The sequence below is a fragment of the Odocoileus virginianus genome, unplaced genomic scaffold (genome assembly GCF_023699985.2).
Source record: "Odocoileus virginianus isolate 20LAN1187 ecotype Illinois unplaced genomic scaffold, Ovbor_1.2 Unplaced_Scaffold_19, whole genome shotgun sequence".
Lineage (NCBI taxonomy): Eukaryota > Metazoa > Chordata > Mammalia > Artiodactyla > Cervidae > Odocoileus > Odocoileus virginianus.
The window spans coordinates 761,877-781,171 of NW_027224281.1; the positions used below are offsets into that span (position 1 = coordinate 761,877).

Below are 19,295 nucleotides of genomic sequence, written 5' to 3' on the forward strand. Positions count from 1 at the left end.
GCTTTATATCATTGATTTATTTTGCATTTGAGTCCTTTGTTCCAAGATTGTATCCCCCATAGGTGGGGGAAATGAGGAGCCAAGGAAAAGGCACCCACAGACCAAGTCTTCCAGTCACTTGTAGGTTTTCATTCTGACTATAAAATCAAATGTTGGGGGCTAACAGTGCAAATAACTGAGAATATTTGTGCTCATTCAGGCCTTAGGTGCGTTTTGGAATTCAAAAGCAATTTAGCAATTTAAAATTATGTTTTTAAACATTTCCCTGTACTACATACTACTATTAAAACTATGAGAATTGAAAGTATTTTTTAAAAGTGAAATCTAGATCAGCATTATTCAATAGAAAGATAATGCAGGGCCTTTCCTGGTGGTCTAGTGGTTAAGACACCACCCTTCCAGTGTTAAGGGGTGCAGGTGTGAACCCTGGTTGGGGAACAAAGATCCCACATACCACATTGCCAAAAAACTAAAAAGAAAAAAGAAGTTTCAGAAAAGGAAAGATAATACAGTCACATGAGTAATTATAATGTCCTAGAAGCCCATTTTTTAAAAGCAAACACACAAAAAAGTAGCTGAAATCAATTTAATACTGTATTTAATTTGGTATATACAAAAACATATTTTAACATATAATGATGCAAAACTCCTTATGAAGCATCTTGCTTTTTTTGTACAAATTTTTGAAATTAATAATGTATTTATATTTACACTACACCTCAAATCATACTACATTGCAAATGCTCGGTGACCACACATGGCTAAGTGGCTATAATATTGGACAGCACAGGTCTAGAATATAATTTTTTAAAAATCAAAGTTGATTGTCAGATAATTGCCCCCTTTTAAAGAAGGGAACTATTAATACGAAAGTGGCAGAAACAGCACCAAATCACGAGTCAAGTACATTTTGTTTCAGTGCCAGCTCTAACACAGGGTACCATCTGATCTATCAGAGAGGCTCTCTGAGCTTATGTTTTAATCTGTAAAAAACAATAATAACTACTTCTAAGAATTGCCATACAAATTAAATAAGACATTTTGTGCATTGTCCATTGTGTGTAAAAATATTTCTAGTATTAAAATTCCTATTTTAGAGGCCGATGATGTCAGACTAATTCACACATTAGACACTTTGTGACTTGACTAAGCATAAGTGGACACCACACATCTGAGTCTATGAGAGGCATCCACAGGCTCTTCTCTCCACTCCTGAGGCTCAGTAGCCTGCAAACATCAGCACCTCTAGCTTACTGGAAAATCAGGAGTCAATTTAGAACCCATTTGTTTTAATTCCTATACAACACGAACACTGTGACTGTGAAACTCACCTTCCCCCTCTGAAACTAGCTGAGTATCTTTTCTTTCCCTATTCTCATCACTTTAAGAGGAAAGATGTCAGTTATTCCTTTTCATCTTTACAATAAGAAGAAGCAGGTTTAAATGAATGTGACTTCTGTTCTCAGTTCAAGTATTTTATGCTGAGAAAGATAAAAGCAAGTGTCCTTCAAGGGATTCTGATCTTTGGGGTTTAGTGGCCTAAATATTTGTAAGAATATATCCTATAATATTCTTTTTACAAGTGGAAACCTGTGTAATATCATATTTCCAGAACAGTGCAATTAATATACCCTAATATCAGATACATATTTAGAACACAATGATGAAGAAACAGAATGTGTAAAGGAAAGCATGTAATATTCTCTTAAGAAGTGTTTTAAAGTATAGTGGTAGATTTCCAGTCATATTTTTAATTAAGACATGGATAAAGTTTTAATTTAAAAAATATAAGAATAATTCAAATATTCCACAAATTTATTCCTACCCCAAAATTATATAACTACTCTTCCTCCCTTAAAAATTTTTGACATGTAGTTGATTTGCAATGCTGTATCAGTTTCAAGTGTACAGTAAAGTTATTAAGTTATACATATGTCTGTATATATATGTATTCTTTTTCAGATTCTTTTCCTTTATAAATTATTACAAGATATTGAGTATTGAACATAGTTCCCTGTGTTATATTGTAGGTCCTTGTTGTTTATCTATTTTTATATGTAGTATTGGGTAGCTGTTAATCCCAAAATTATAATTTATCCCTCCCTCCCTTTTCAAACCTTTAGTAACCATAAATTTGTTTTCTATGCCTATTTCTCTTTTGTAAATAAGTTCATTTGTGCAGTTTTTTTAGATTTCACATATAACTGATATCCTATTTGTCTTTTTCTATCTGACTTACTTCCCTTAGTATAATTATCTCTAGGACCATCTATGTTGCTGCAAATGGTATTTTTCATTCTTTTTCAATGAATGAGCAATATTCCATTGTATATATTATATATACCACATCTTCTTCATATATTCATCTGACAATGGAAATTTAAGTTGCTTCCATGTCTTTTTGTTGTTGTTGTTTAGTCACTAAATCATGTCCAACTCTTTTGTGACCCCATGGACTGTAGCCTGCCAGGCTCCTCTATCCATGGGATTTCCCAGGCAGGAATTCTAGAATGGGTTGTCATTTCTGCTTCCAGGGGGTCTTCCTGACCCAGGAATCAAACTCACATCTCCTACTTGGCAGTCGAAATTACCAATGAGCCACATCTTGGCTATTTTTAATAGTACTGCTATGAGCATGAGGGTGCATGAATCTTTTCAAATTAGTTTTTGTCTTTTCTGAATATATGTCCAGGAGTGGAAAAAATTTGGTCATATAACTTTGAGTGACAAATGATGGAATCTTTTAAGTTTATTTATTAAGTATTTTGGGGAGTTCTCTCACATTCCAGTGATTAGGACTCAGGGCTTTTACTGCTATGACTTTTGGTTTCAATCCCTGGTTGAGGAACTGAGATCCCACAAGTCACAGAACATGGGCGTAACAAGTACTGAGGGTTTCTACTGCAGATGAGCACATGGAAAGATGACGCAGCATCAGTCCCTTCACAACCCTGCAGTCTAGTGAGGAGCGGACGGGCCAACACGTGCCTCATCCTGACCAACTGCTGAATGAATGAAGCACCGTATTCAGTGCTCTCCTTGGCTTAGAAGCGTCACTCCTCATATATCAAACCCTTCCCTGAGGAGACCAGCAGTCATTATAAAAAGCAGTAGGAACTGGTTGAGTTTCAGAGATGAGGCAGAACACTGCTGTCTATAGCGATAATAGCAGTCTTTAGGGAAGGGTAGATTTTAAACTGTCTTCAGAAGTAGGGAGAATTCACTTAGGCTGAAGGACACAAAGGGCTATTCAGATGTAAGATAAGCTAATCACCACCAGATACCTAATTCAATCAGAATACTTTGTTTTTCTCCAGCTTAGAGATCCATGGCCTGAAAAAGAGGTAAGATACACTACTTTATACAAGAAGTTTTTCATTTCCTAGAAAAATCACAAAATGAGATTAGGTGTGTCCCCCAGATTTACTGATGTGTAACTGACAAATAAATATTGTGTATGCTTAAAGTGTAAGCTTCCCAGGTGGCCCTAGTTTAAAAGTATCCACATACCAATGCAGGAGATGCAAGAGTCAAGGGTTCAATCTACAGTTTGGGAAGATCCCCTGGAGAAGGAAATGGTAACCCACTTCAGTATTCTTGTCTGGAAAATTCCATGGACAGAGGAGCCTGGTGGGCTATGGTCCATGGAATCTCAGAAAGTCAGACACGACCAGGCAATTGAGTACACACACACATACATACACACTTACACTATAAAAACTGATGATTTTATATATTTTGAGATGATTATCACATTAATACATCAACCACCTTATATGGTGACTGTTTTAAAAAATTTTCAGTTATAAGATAAATTCCTGGAATCTGATGTACAGCATGTGAATCTTATTCCTAATACTATTCTGTATACTTGAATTTGGCTAAGAGATCAGCTCTTAATGAAAGGAAATGAGTCCTCAAAGATATGGTTTATGGTACTAGAAGAGTAGATACTTGATACAGTGTTCTTGCTTATCCTTAAAATAAAATATTACAGATAAACACCTGTTCTCCTTATATATGTTCTAGCAAAATTATTGCATAAGGTCTACTGGAGTCAATATTTTATTTTTTATTTTTATTTAAAAAAATTTTTAGAGTTAAGTATTTTAAACTGAAAGTTTCAAGCATACCCAAGACATATATGAGCCCTCTACCAGTCCACAAATCACGTATATTGTGAATAATGTTTAGTAAAATAAACCTCAGATCAGACTATTATGATCCTGTGAGTGTGTGTGTATATATGTGTCACTGTCTCACCATGCAAGTGGCTTGTTTGGAACTAAAAATTATTTGTAATTTGCTGCAAAATTATCTTGAGGGGTGATACCAGATTGCAAAAAACAATAAATGTAACTCAAAGGCAAGGAGAAGTGTTCAAACTATCTCATATTCTTTTTGTAATGTGGATAAGTCAAAGTTAAATGAGCTAGAGCAACATCTTCACAGTTATGCCAGGCATCCCTCCCAATGTGGAAGGAGATAATCTAGGTGACTTGCTCTGTGTTCTAGCTTATGTTTGTTGAATTAAAGGTGAGCTGAGTCCCTGTACATAATCATTAATGTGTTATTTGACTCAGAATAATTATTTCAAATATATCAAATCCTTCTCTGTGGGGCAAAGCAAATCATTGATCTTATTCTCATACAGATAATTACATAATTTATTTTGGAAATAAATAAATAAATTTCCATCACAGTTGGAAATTCTTCTGGAGGAGGGCATGGCAATGCACTCCAGTATTCTTGCCTGGAGAATCTCCATGGACAGAGGAGCCTAGTGGGCTACAGTCCATGGGGTTGCAAAGAGTCAGACACGACTGAGCGACTAAGCACATATTCCACCACTGGCATGGTGCAGTCATCCAAAAAAATACTAAGGTACACATGTACCTCTAGGAGATACTTTTCTTTAATCCTTAGACAGAAAATAATATAGGACTTGGGTTACTAGGATTACGTGAAATAACACGTGAAAATCAGCTCGTCTGCTGCTTTGGGGATATCAATATAGAAGATTTTATTGACTTTATACCTGTCACTCTCCTTTGCTTCCTTGGGGAAAATTTCTGAAGTGGAATAAAACAGAGATCAAGAAGTTACACAGAGAGACAAGCATTAAGAGTAAACACAGAGAAGGACTTGGATGCCATCTCTCTTCTTCCTCTTTTCCTTTATCCAAAAGCCATGGTTTAGGTGCTGTCTCAAGATAGAGGAAAGAAGAATATTTAAAGTCATGTGAGCTAGTGAAAAGCCTGGACACTAGAGAGATGATTTTTGTTTTTTCATCTTGTTTTTCAACTTTTTAGCTCTTTTTAAGCTATGACTTTCTGAAGCTTTCTGTTGGGCATTCAGGTTTGGAAAGAACCGCTGCTCCCTCCAAACCCCGCTCTCACTGTCTAAGTACAAGCCACCGGGGAAAGTCCCCGCTCCACCACCACGCACAGTGCCTGGCAGCCCCCGTGGGCACGCTGGGCTTGCTGCTGCTCCTCCAGACACGGCTGCTTTAGCCTGAAGGGAGCCCTGGTCGGTGGAGTGGAGGCGTGTTCTTACCCTTGGTCTGCATGACTGTTATGCTTTGCTGGTGTTTATCCAACAAATGGTAACGTGAAGCAACATCTTGTAGAGATTTCTACCAAAATCAAATGTGGGTTTTTATATCCCTCAGATACTATGAAAATGAAAAAAAGGAAAATGATCCAGAGTCCAATCTCAGTGAGAGCTTCACACTGTCCTCAGGTTTTACCTCTCGGAGGGAAGATAAAGCCAAAGTGGCTCCCTCTAACCCCAATTGTCTGATTATGCAAATCTGGGGTTGGAAAATGAAATTTTTAATTTCAGTAGCATTCCAATTCAGTTCAGTCACTCAGTCGTGTCCGACTCTTTGAGACACCATGGACCGCAGCATGCCAGGCCTCCCTGTCCATCACCAACTCCCGAAGTTTACCCAAACTCATGTCCATTGAGTCGGTGATGCTATCCAACCATCCCAGCATTCCAGAGAGGTACATAATCAAGAAATCCTGGGCTAGAATGTAGCGAAATGCCACTGCCCAGTTCTGCAGATCAGAATCTGTCCTGAATGTCAAAGTCCACACCTCAGAAAGACATCTGATGAAGAAGGGGATGGGGAAGCCAAATGACATGAAAAGTGTCTGAGTAGAAGTACAGACATAGGGGGGAGGAGCCAAGATGGCGGAGGAATAGGACGGAGAGACCACTTTCTCTCCTACAAATTCATCAAAAGAACATTTGAATGCTGAGCAAATTTCACAAAAGAACTTCTGATCGCTAGCAGAGGACATCAGGAGCCCAGAAAAGCAGCCCATTGTCTTCGAAGGGAGGTAGGACAAAATATAAACGACAATAAGGGAGTCGAAAGAGCTACGGACGGAGACCCGTCCCGGGAAGGGAGTCTTAATAGAGGAAGTTTCCAATCACCAGGAAACCCTCTCACTGGCGGGACTGGGGGAAGTTTTCGGCACTGTAACTGGGAGGAAAAATTAAACAAGGCCCACAGATTACGTGCCTAAAAGCAACTCCCAGCAGAAAAGTACCCCAGACGCCCGTACCCGCCAGCAACAAGCGGGGCGGAACGGAGAGGAGCGGGCGGCATTGCTTGGGGTGAGGTCCGGCCCGAAGACCCTGAGAGCAATCGGAGGGAGCTTTTTTAAACTGTGGGATAGCAAGGGACAAAATTAACCGGCCCGAACACACTGCCGGCGGTTCGCAAAACAAAGGGACTGAGAATCTCCAGAGAAGAGCCGGCCCATCCCCGCTGGAGGTAGGAGGCAGGGGGGAGGGGAAAAGGGCAAACTCAGCCCCTGAGAAGCCACCCCCTCCCACACTGCAAACAGGCCCCCGGTTCCTATCTAAAGACTTCCTGAGACCCGACTGGCGGCGCGCTGGGGCCGCGGAGGGAAAAAGCGCGCCGTACCCGGGGAGAGAGGGCGCCCAAACCTCTGGCTGCCTGGGCCGCTCGCCGCGGAGGGAAAAGGCGCGCCGCACCTAGGGAGAATACGCCCAAGCCTCTGGCTGCCTGGGCCGCTCGCCGCGGAGGGAAAAGGCGCGCCGCACCTAGGGAGAATACGCCCAAGCCTCTGGCTGCCTGGGCCGCTCGCCGCGGAGGGATAAGGCGTACTGCACCCGGGAGAGTGCGCCCAAGCCTCTGGCTGCCTGAACCGCTCAGGCCGGGGAAGGCACAAAACGCAGGAGCAACCGAATCTGCGCTTTTGTGGAGTACCCGAAAACTGGAACCGCACTCAACGCAGGGCCCGCTCCATATAGGAGCGGCCGGGAGCCTGAGCAGTGTAGACGGCGAAAGCACAGACACCCGTGAGCGGGGCAAACCCAGTGTGGCCGGAACACGGTGAGCGCTATCCACACAGAGCGGTATCTGTCTGCAGCGCCCCGCCATCCCTGTAGCAGGACTGAACTAAACTAGAGAACCTAAATAAGAGATCACCTCCGCCCGCCTGTGTCAGGGCGGAAATTAGACACCAAAGAGACAGCAAACAGAAGCCAAATAAACAAAGGGAACCGCTTCAGAAAGGACCGGTGCAACAGATTAAAATCCCTGAAGGTAACACCGGCTACACGGGAAGGGGCCTACAGATATCGAGAAGTGTAAGCTGGAAAGAGGAGCTATCTGAAATTGAACTGAACCTACGCTGACCGCAACAACCTCAGAGAAATTCCTAGATATATATGTACATTTTTTTTTTAATTTAAAAAAAAAAATTTTTTTTTTTTTTTTCTTTCCTTTTTTTTTTTTTTTAAATTTTTAAATTTTTTAATTTTTTCTCTTTCATTTTCTTTTATAATTCCCTATTACTCCCCCATTACTCCTCAACTTTCATTTTCATATATTTTTACGATTTTTTTATTTGGGGGAAAAAAAAAATTTTTTTTTTTTTCTTTTTCTTGTTTTTCTCTCCTATTTCCTTTTAGAGTCCTCTAATACTCCTCTATTATTCCTTAACTTTCATTTTCATTTCACTATAGCCACAAAAAAAAAAAAAAAAAACTTTGTGATTCTCCCTCAGAACACCTCTACTTCCTCCATTCCCCTTCTCTTCCCAATCCAACTCTGTGAATCTTTGTGGGTGTCTGGGCCACAGAGAACACTTTGGGAACAGATAACTGCGTAGATCTGTCTCTCTCCTCTTGAGTCCCCTTTTTCTCCTCCTGCTCACCTCTATCTCCTTCCTCCCTCTCCTATTCTTCATGTAACTCTGTGAACCTCTCTGGTTGTCTCTCACGGTGGAGAATCTTTTCACCATTAACCTAGAAGTTTTATTATCAGTACTGTATAGTTGGAGAAGCCTTGAGACTATTAGAAGAATAAAACTGAAATCCAGAGACAGGAGAATTGAGCCCAAATCCTGAGAAAACCAGAAAACTCCTGACCACACGGAACATTAAGGAATAAGAGACCATCCAAAAGCTTCCATACCTACACCAAAACCAACCACCACCCAAGAGCCAATAAGCTCCAGTACAAGACATACCACGCAAATTCTTTAGCAACGCAGGAACATAGACCTGAGTGTCAACATACAGGCTCTCCAAAGTCACACCTAACACAGAGACCCATCGCAAAGCTCATTACTGGACACTCCATTGCACTCCAGAGAGAAGAAATCCAATTCCACGCACCAGAACGCTGACACAAGCTTCCCTAACCAGGAAACCTTGACAAACCAATCGTCCAACCCCACCCACTGGGTGAAACCTCCACAATAAAAAGGAACCTCAAACCACAAGAATACAGAAAGCCCACTCCAGACACAGCAATCTAAACATGATGAAAAGGCAGAGAAATACCCAACAGCTAAAGGAACATGAAAAAAGCCCACCAAGTCAAACAAAAGAGGAGGAAATAGGGAATCTACCTGAAAAAGAATTTAGAATAATGATAATAAAAATGATCCAAAATCTTGAAAACAAAATGGAGTTACAAATAAATAGCCTGGAGACAAAGATTGAGAAGATGCAAGAAATGTTTAACAAGGACCTAGAAGAAATAAAAAAAAATCAATTAAAAATTAATAATGAAATAAATGAGATCAAAAACACTCTGGAGGGAACCATGAGTAGAATAACAGAGACAGAAGATAGGATAAGTGACTTAGAAGATAAAATGGTGGAAATAAATGAAGCAGAGAGGAAAAAAGAAAAAAGAATAAAAAAAAATGAGGACAACCTCAGGGACCTCTGGGACTATGTGAAACGCCCCAACATTCGAATCATAGGAGTCCCAGAAGAAGAAGACAAAAAGAAAGGCCATGAGAAGATACTCGAGGAGATAATTGCTGAAAACTTCCCTAAAATGGGGAAGGAAATAGCCAACCAAGTTCAAGAAACCCAGAGAGTCCCAAACAGGATAAACCCAAGGCGAAACACCCCAAGACACATATTAATCAAATTAACAAAGATCAAACACAAAGAACAAATATTAAAAGCAGCAAGGGAGAAACAACAAATAACACACAAAGGGATTCCCATAAGGATAACAGCTGATCTATCAATAGAAACCCTTCAGGCCAGAAGGGAATGGCAGGACATACTTAAAGTAATGAAAGAGAATAACCTACAACCTAGATTACTCTACCCAGCAAGGATCTCATTCAGATATGAAGGAGAACTCAAAAGCCTTACAGACAAGCAAAAGCTGAGAGAATTCACCACCACCAAACCAGCTCTTCAACAAATACTAAAGGATCTTCTCTAGACAGGAAACGCAGAAAGGTGGTATAAAAGTGAACCCCAAACAACAAAATAAATGGCAACGGGACCATACCTATCAATAATTACCTTAAATGTAAATGGGTTGAATGCCCCAACCAAAAGACAAAGGCTGGCTGAATGGATACAAAAGCAAGACCCCTATATATGCTGTCTACAAGAGACCCACCTCAAAGCAAGGGACACATACAGACTAAAAGTGAAGGGCTGGAAAAAAATATTCCACGCAAACGGAGACCAAAAGAAAGCAGGAGTCGCAATACTCATATCAGATAAAATAGACTTTCAAATTAAGTCTGTGAAAAGAGACAAAGATGGACACTACATAATGATCAAAGGATCAATCCAAGAAGAAGATATAACAATTATAAATATATATGCACCCAACATAGGAGCACCGCAATATGTAAGGCAAACGCTAACGAGTATGAAAGAGGAAATTAATAGTAACACAATAATAGTAGGAGACTTTAATACCCCACTCACAACTATGGATAGATCAACTAAACAGAAAATGAACAAGGAAACACAAACTTTAACGGACACAATGGACCAGCTAGACCTAATTGACATCTATAGGACGTTTCACCCCAAAACAATCAACTTCACCTTTTTCTCAAGTGCACACGGAACCTTCTCCAGAATAGGTCACATCCTGGGCCATAAATCTAGTCTTGGTAAATTCAAAAAGATTGAAATCATTCCAGTCATCTTTTCTGACCACAGTGCAGTAAGATTAGATCTCAATTACAGGAAAAAAATTATTAAAAATTCAAACATATGGAGGCTAAACAACACGCTTCTGAATAACCAACAAATCGTAGAAGAAATCAAAAAAGAAATCAAAATATGCATAGAAATGAATGAAAATGATAACACAACAACCCAAAACCTATGGGACACTGTAAAAGCAGTGCTAAGGGGAAGATTCATAGCATTACAGGCCTACCTCAAGAAACAAGAAAAAAGTCAAATAAATAACCTAACTCTACACCTAAAGCAACTAGAGGAAGAAGAAATGAAGAACCCCAGGGTTAGTAGAAGGAAAGAAATCTTAAAAATTAGGGCAGAAATAAATGCAAAAGAAACTAAAGAGACCATAGCAAAAATTAACAAAGCTAAAAGCTGGTTTTTTGAAAAAATTAACAAAATTGACAAACCATTAGCAAGACTCATTAAGAAACAAAGGGAGAAGAACCAAATTAACAAAATTAGAAATGAAAATGGAGAGATCACAACAGACAACACTGAAATACAAAGGATCATAAGAGACTACTACCAGCAGCTCTATGCCAATAAAATGGACAACTTGGAAGAAATGGACAAGTTCTTAGAGAAGTATAACTTTCCAAAACTGAACCAGGAAGAAATAGAAGATCTTAACAAAATGATCACAAGCAAGGAAATCGAAACTGTAATCAGAAATCTTCCAGCAAACAAAAGCCCAGGACCAGATGGCTTCACAGCTGAATTCTACCAAAAATTTAGAGAAGAGCTAACACCTATCTTACTCAAACTCTTCCAGAAAATTGCAGAAGAAGGTAGACTTCCAAACTCATTCTATGAGGCCACCATCACCCTAATTCCAAAACCAGACAAAGATGCCACAAAAAAAGAAAACTACAGGCCAATATCACTGATGAACATAGATGCAAAAATCCTTAACAAAATTCTAGCAAACAGAATCCAACAACATATTAAAAAAATCATTCATCATGACCAAGTGGGCTTTATCCCAGGAATGCAAGGATTCTTTAATATCCGCAAATCAATCAATGTAATACACCACATTAACAAATTGAAAGATAAAAACCATATGATTATCTCAATAGATGCAGAAAAAGCCTTTGACAAAATTCAACATCCATTTATGATTAAAACTCTCCAGAAAGCAGGAATAGAAGGAACATACCTCAACATAATAAAAGCTATATATGACAAACCCACAGCAAGCATCACCCTCAATGGTGAAAAATTGAAAGCATTTCCCCTGAAATCAGGAACAAGACAAGGGTGCCCACTCTCACCACTACTATTCAACATAGTTTTGGAAGTGTTGGCCACAGCAATCAGGGCAGAAAAAGAAGTAAAAGGAATCCAGATAGGAAAAGAAGAAGTGAAACTCTCGCTGTTTGCAGATGACATGATCCTCTACATAGAAAACCCTAAAGACTCTACCAGAAAATTACTAGAGCTAATCAACGAATACAGTCAAGTTGCAGGATATAAAATTAACACACAGAAATCTCTTGCATTCCTATACACTAACAATGAGAAAACAGAAAGAGAAATTAAGGAAACAATACCATTCACCATCGCAACAAAAAGAATAAAATACTTAGGAATATATCTACCTAAAGAAACAAAAGACCTATACATAGAAAACTATAAAACACTGATGAAAGAAATCAAAGAGGACACAAGCAGATGGAGAAATATACCATGTTCATGGATTGGAAGAATCAATATTGTCAAAATGGCTATACTACCCAAAGTAATCTATAGATTCAATGCAATCCCTATCAAACTACCAACAGTATTTTTCACAGAACTAGAACAAATAATTTCACAATTTGTATGGAAATACAAAAAACCTCGAATAGCCAAAGTAATCCTGAGAAAGAAGAATGGAACTGGAGGAATCAATCTGCCTGACTTCAGACTCTACTACAAAGCCACAGTCATCAAGACAGTATGGTACTGGCACAAAGACAGAAATATAGATCAATGGAACAGAATAGAAAGCCCAGAGATAAGTCCACGAACCTATGGTCACCTTATCTTCGACAAAGGAGGCAAGGATATACAATGGAAAAAAGATAACCTCTTTAACAAGTGGTGCTGGGAAAACTGGTCAACCACCTGTAAAAGAATGAAACTAGAACACTTGCTAACACCATACACAAAAATAAACTCAAAATGGATTAAAGATCTAAATGTAAGACCAGAAACTATAAGACTCCTAGAGGAGAACATAGGCAAAACACTCTCCGACATAAATCACAGCAGGATCCTCTATGACCCACATCCCAGAATTTCAGAAATAAACAGCAAAAATAAACAAATGGGACCTAATGAAACTTAAAAGCTTTTGCACAACAAAGGAAACTATAAGCAAGGTGAAAAGACAGCCCTCAGATTGGGAGAAAATAATAGCAAATGAAGCAACAGACAAAGGATTAATCTCAAAAATATACAAGCAACTCCTCCAGCTCAACTCCAGAAAAATAAATGACCCAATCAAAAAATGGGCCAAAGAACTCAACAGACATTTCTCCAAGGAAGACATACAGATGGCTAACAAACACATGAAAAGATGCTCAACATCACTCATTATTAGAGAAATGCAAATCAAAACCACAATGAGGTACCATTACACGCCAGTCAGGATGGCTGCTATCCAAAAGTCTACAAGCAATAAATGCTAGAGAGGCTGTGGAGAAAAGGGAACCCTCTTACACTGTTGGTGGGAATGCAAATTAGTACAGCCACTATGGAAAACAGTGTGGAGATTTCTTAAAAAGCTGGAAATAGAACTGCCATATGACCCCAGCAATCCCACTTCTGGGCATACACACCAAGGAAACCAGATCTGAAAGAGACACGTGCACCCCAATGTTCATTGCAGCACTGTTTATAATAGCCAGGACATGGAAGCAACCCAGATGCCCATCAGCAGACGAATGGATGAGGAAGCTGTGGTACATATACACCATGGAATACTACTCAGCCATTAAAAAGAATTCATTTGAATCAGTTCTAATGAGATGGATGAAACTGGAGCCCATTATACAGAGCGAAGTAAGCCAGAAACATAAAGACCATTACAGTATACTAACACATATATATGGACTTTAGAAAGATGGTAACGATAACCCTATATGCAAAACAGAAAAAGAGACTCAGATGTATGGAACAGACTTGTGGACTCTGGGAGAAGGAGAGGGTGGGATGTTTCAGGAGAACAGCATTGAAACATGTATATTATCTAGGGTGAAACGGATAACCAGCTCAGGTTGGGTACATGAGACAAGTGCTCGGGCCTGGTGCACTGGGAAGACCCAGAAGGATCGGGTGGAGAGGGAGGTGGGAGGGGGGACTGGGATGGGGAATACATGTAAATCCATGGCTAATTCATATCAATGTATAACAAAAACTACTGTAATGATGTAAAGTAATTAGCCTCCAACTAATAAAAATTAAAAAAAAAAAAAGAAGTACAGACATAGATCATAGACATGCTGTATAGAGACTCCCCACCCGTAAACACTGCAATCATCACCTTCGCTAATTTCCAACAGGCAGAGGGGATCTTCTGCATATATATGTGAGCCCCAGGGTTCGGGTTGACCCTCTATTCCTTTCTCTTCAGGAAGATACCAGGAAGAGCTATTTCAGCTACAAGGATCATGATAAAGAGCTATGTATTCAGTTGCCTAGAATACATATCCCACAGGCAGGAATCAGACCATCCAGGTCTCAGGTAGTGAGGACTGTTAGCCTATGGTCTCTCACTCCTAAGCTGAAGGGTATTCCAAGTAGAGTAGAGGAAGGTAGCTATCATACTTTCATTTAGAAGTAAAGGAAAATAAGTATCCATGAGAGAGACCCAGAAACAACACAGTCCGAGACTTGTCCATGGTACCCCAACCTGGGGGACAGAGTCTTAGAGGATACTCTTGTCTTAAAATTGTTTGGCTCAGAGAGGCACTTAATCAAGCTGATAAGTGACACAGACACTGCTTTAGATGAATAATTATTCCATTTTTCTTTTTGGTCTCCAGTGTTCCTGGTGTTTAGGAAAAGATTCTGTTTTTTGAGGGGAAGTGGGAGGGGAGCTCAGCTCCAGGGAGGTGGGGGCGAGGGACACAGAGATTGGCAGAGAAGGGAGGCCCAGGTGGACTGGGCACTGAACTTCCTGTCCTGCTGAGAACCTGCATTCATTTCTGCCCTCAGGTGTGTGAGAGGAGCTGGTTTCTTTCTTTTTTAAAAATAATTCATTTACTTTATTTATGGCTGTGCTGGGTCTTTGTTGCTGCATGCAGGCTTCTCTCTAGCTGCGGTGAGCGGGGGCTACTCATCGTTGCAGTGGACAAGCTTCTCAATAAAATGGCTTCTCTTGTTTCAGAGCAAGGGCTCTGGGTGCACGGGCTTCGGTGATTGCGCTACACTGGCTCAGTAGTTGCAGCTCACAGGCTCTCAAGGGCAGCCTCAGTAGTTGGCTCACAGGCTTAGTTGCTCCTCAGCATATGGGATCTTCCCAGATCAGGGATCAAATCCATGACCCCTGCATCAGCAGGTGGATTCTTAATCACTGTACCACCAGGTGAGTCCCAGGAAAAGCTTTAATTGTCCCAGATGGGACTATGTTCATTATCTACTAGTGAATCTTGCAATCATGAATGCTACAATACTATAGTTCCTACTTTCCAAGATACGTTCAAGTGGGAAACATTTGTACATGTGAACACAGTCCCAAATAGATTTCAATGGTGAAGTCAAAATTAACATTAAGAACTGTCTAGTGTGGAAATAAATGAGACATAAGCCAAGAGTGAACCCAAACATAAACCATGGATTTGGACAATAATAATACGTCATTGTAGGTTTATAAATGTAACAAATGTACCTCTTTGGTGGGGATGATGAGAACAAAGAAGACTGTCCCTGTGTGGGATGTACAGTGAGTATATGAAAAATCTCTGCATCTTCTACTTAGCTTTGCTGGAAAAACATAACTGCTTTTTAAAATATTATTTTCTTAAACTTGTTTAAATAGGAAAAATTATATGAGATATAGCAAACTCTGTGCACAGGTAAACATGGGTCTCCTTAAATCCTGGCATATTAAAGAAGTTTTAACTGATTTAAGAAATTTGAGGGATAAAAATTAATTGGAAAGGAAATAATTGAGGTAAAAACTTGACTCCTGTTTTCCCTAACTACATATATCATTTCTTCTCTGACCTGTGTCTCACTAATCCTTCACCTATCTTCAAAACAACCCAAATTATGAGAGGGCATTCTCTTTTGTGATGCTAGCTAGCTGACATCTCACATAGTGATCCAATTACCTTCTTCATTTCATTGATCCCTATCTAATGTTCATCAGTCCTGGAACATATAATGGTAATGTCTTCCATCATACATGTCTAACCTCTTTCAGGACCTCTAGTTGCTCCTATAGCTGATAATGTTCTCTGTGTGTAACATCATATCTCCTTCTGTATCTGGTTCCTCTTTCAGGGCCTCTAGGCCACCCGGTGATTCCACTGTAGTAGGTCTCGGAGTCAAGGGTCAGACCAAGCTGATTCCATGGCAGTTGGCAGCCGTGAAAACAGACTAGCCCAAATGCAGGAGTGGGAAACAGTAGGATTTCTCTTCTCTGTTCCATAGACTATTTCAGCTTCTGCCACTGCCATTGCATCAGCAGTCACTAAAAGATTTTGCCCTATTTCTTGTGACTAATCCTATCTGAGAAGAAGCATGTGAGATATTGGTGATGGTCTCCACTTGAAAACCCCAATCACAATGGTGCATATACTGGTCAGGAAGGTCGAGGCCACCAACATGTTCTTCTCCTCCTGGGTCTTAGTATTCTTGGTGGTAGGACTCATCATAGAAGAATGAGCTGAACTGAAGTTGGGACCCCAAAAACCTATGATAAGCCACAATCCATGGATATGTTTTACTTCCCTGTGGCCATCCAGTCAGAGCTATTATATGGAAAGAGATAGGTAGAGAATGAGGGTTCATCCTTCCTTGACTTCCATTCATCTCACCAGTATCCTCTAGTGCAACCACCTGTGGTTGCAGTGTGCCCACTTCCATAATCAACACAGTCAAGGCCTACCCCAAAAGCTCAGTATTAGCATGTTTTGGAGAAAAGTTTAGAAACTCACAGACTTAACTGATGAATCTCTGAGAAACCCTGATAGTAACAACAGGGTATCTAGCACATCTAGAATGTGAGGATATAAAAGAAAGGTGACTGGCAGCAAAGAAAACATGTTACATTGCCATTAGAAGAAGACAAGAGTGTTAAGCAAGAAATGCATTTTGAAAAAATAGAAGAGAAAGAAGTTTACAGAGATACAAAGATAGAGAAGAGTTGCTTTTGGTTCCATCTCCCATTTAGCTTAAGACCCCTGCCTCTTTCTTTCCCTACCTCTGCTCTTTATTACTTAATCAAATGTTTCACCTCATTCATGTTTACCTAGAGATTTGTGTGCCCCAAGTAGAAATGAGCCAGAAGAAATATCTGTCCTCCTCTCAATACAGCTTCTTCTTTTCAACAGATGGCCTGGAAGTGGTCAGGAACATTCTGATTGTGGTGTTCGGCCTTTCTTTCATGCATAGCTTGCTCCTGGGTTTTGAATTCACCTATACGATTCCTCAAACCAAATATACTCTCATTATGACTGCCTGCTTCGCTTTCCTCACAGGTAACTTCCTGTCTTCCCTAATATAGGATTAGAGGCATACTGGTTTGTAGGTCCAGGCTGTGGTCTCTGACTAACTCAGCCTTCCCAGTTCTTTGGCTTAGATACACAGCTGCCAAATTGGATCCACCACTCAAGTGGCATGGGCCTTTGGACAAGGTGCAGTTGTGCATGCTAGGGGTTTGGAAGTCAAGCACATCTCAGGTTAAGACAAGTACGAGAGCCAGGGTCTGTCAGAAGGAATTTTTCTTTCTCCTTTTGTCCGGACATCAGGCATCCTTCTGCTCAGTGCACTCCTCCTGTATCACCACATGCTAACTCAAGGTGAATCCGTGTATTTTTCGAGTTACAAGGTCTCCTGGATCAGTTTCACTGCGTACTTAAACATTTTATTGTTATTCACCTCTGGTGAGTGTCTTCAGGGCCCTTGATGGGTGCTAAGAACCAATCCATCTTTGAAAGGTGGGAGAGTGAGAGGATGGGAAAGAAAATAGAGGGAAATTTTACCAACCTTTGCATTTTACAGCCTGAGCTACCAGGGAAGTCTCCCAACCTTTGCATTTTAAAGGGCCAGTGGGGGAGTTAGACTCACTCTGAGGATGGTTCCTGCAAGGATGTGGGCTGAGTGAGATGTTCAATATGCTTGCCTCCAAGGGAACCCTTCCTTTCCACCTTTTCTTTCATACCTGCCCCATTCAGAGTGCAGATAACTGCTAACTTTAAGACTAAAAAGAGTGACTGATAGGGAATGTTCACTCATGTGGAGGCAGTGGCCCTGGGGGCATATTGGCATGCCAGGACAGCCTGAGGGCAGACAGAATCAGTGTCTAATGCACAGTGACCACCTACAAACACCAGGGACTCTTCTAAGAAGTCTTTAAAGTTTCCCTTGGAATTAAACTTCCTAACTCAGAAGCATGGCCTCTGTTGGAAAGAATTCTCAACTGTGTTGAGTTGAGCACTGCCTGTGTGTGCTCAGGCACTCAGTCATGTCCAGCTCTTCCAAGACCCCATGGACTGCCAGTTTCCTCTGGCCATGAGATTTTCAGGCAAGAGTACTGGAGTGGGTTGCCATTTCCTTTTCCAGGGAAGCTTCCCGATTAAGGGATTGAACCCGGGTATCCCGCATTGTAGGCAGATGCTTTTACTGTCTGAGCCACCAGCACTCTCCTGCTCAAGCATCCCCCTCCTGAATGGCTTGGGCCAGTTCAAAGGGAACCATTAGGCTTTAGGTCTGGGCCTCATGGATCACAGGGAGGGAAGTGTTTCTGTGACTTTTCTATTGTTCCTTCATCACCCTCCCCTGGCTTCTCTTTTTCCCAGGATTCCTCTCTCTCTTACAGTACAAGCAGTCCACCAATGGTTCTGGCAGCCTGATCACCATCCGCAAATCTGCCAGAGAAAGTCAAGTTATGGAACAACATGTAGTTTCTATCAAAGTTGTCTCATTACCAGCAGGTACTGCAATGCCTCGTAGTATTGTCCGGGTACACTCTGCCCACGTGAAAGAAGATTCTCCAAAAAGACCACACGTCCAGGCACGTCGTGTAACCTGGGCTCTATGATTTGACAATTTATCTTTCAGTATATGTTCATCTTAATGGCAACAGCTTGTGCATATGTGGTGTGTGAAGGTCCAGCTGTATGGTCTGGTTTGGAATTATGTAAATGACTATAACTGGATTGGGGTTTATAAGAAGATCCAGAAGAAACTTTAAAAAAATTGTTTTACCCTGACCAGCTTTTATTTGTTCTCACCATTTAATAGCATCTGTTACTAATATAATAAATGTCATCATATAACTGACATTTGTTGTATTATTAACTTTATATATCACAATGATTTGGAATAATGTATATTACCTTTAGTCTCATTGATTTTATTGTAAAATATTTAAACCCTTCAGAAAAAACACAAAACAACATGATAAATACCTGTGTATACATCACCCAACTTTCACATTATAGACATAACTGATATGCCCCTAATTGTTTTTCTAATCTTAATTCCCTCATTTGTTTCACTGTAAAACACCTTTAATGATGCATTGTTGATAATTTTACATTCATGTCATCTTTCCTACAACTTTATGCATCTATAAA

At 40.3% G+C, this 19,295-nt stretch overlaps 1 protein-coding gene across 1 annotated transcript; it reads left to right on the forward strand.

Annotated features, from left to right (window-relative positions):
* The first annotated feature begins 16,281 nt into the window (after positions 1-16,281).
* Positions 16,282-18,896, forward strand: TMEM225 (transmembrane protein 225). Its single transcript, XM_070463000.1, is given in 4 exon segments — positions 16,282-16,459; positions 17,049-17,195; positions 17,466-17,600; positions 18,516-18,896. Coding segments are annotated over 4 exon segments (702 nt in total). The 3' UTR covers positions 18,758-18,896.
* The last annotated feature ends 399 nt before the right edge of the window (positions 18,897-19,295 follow it).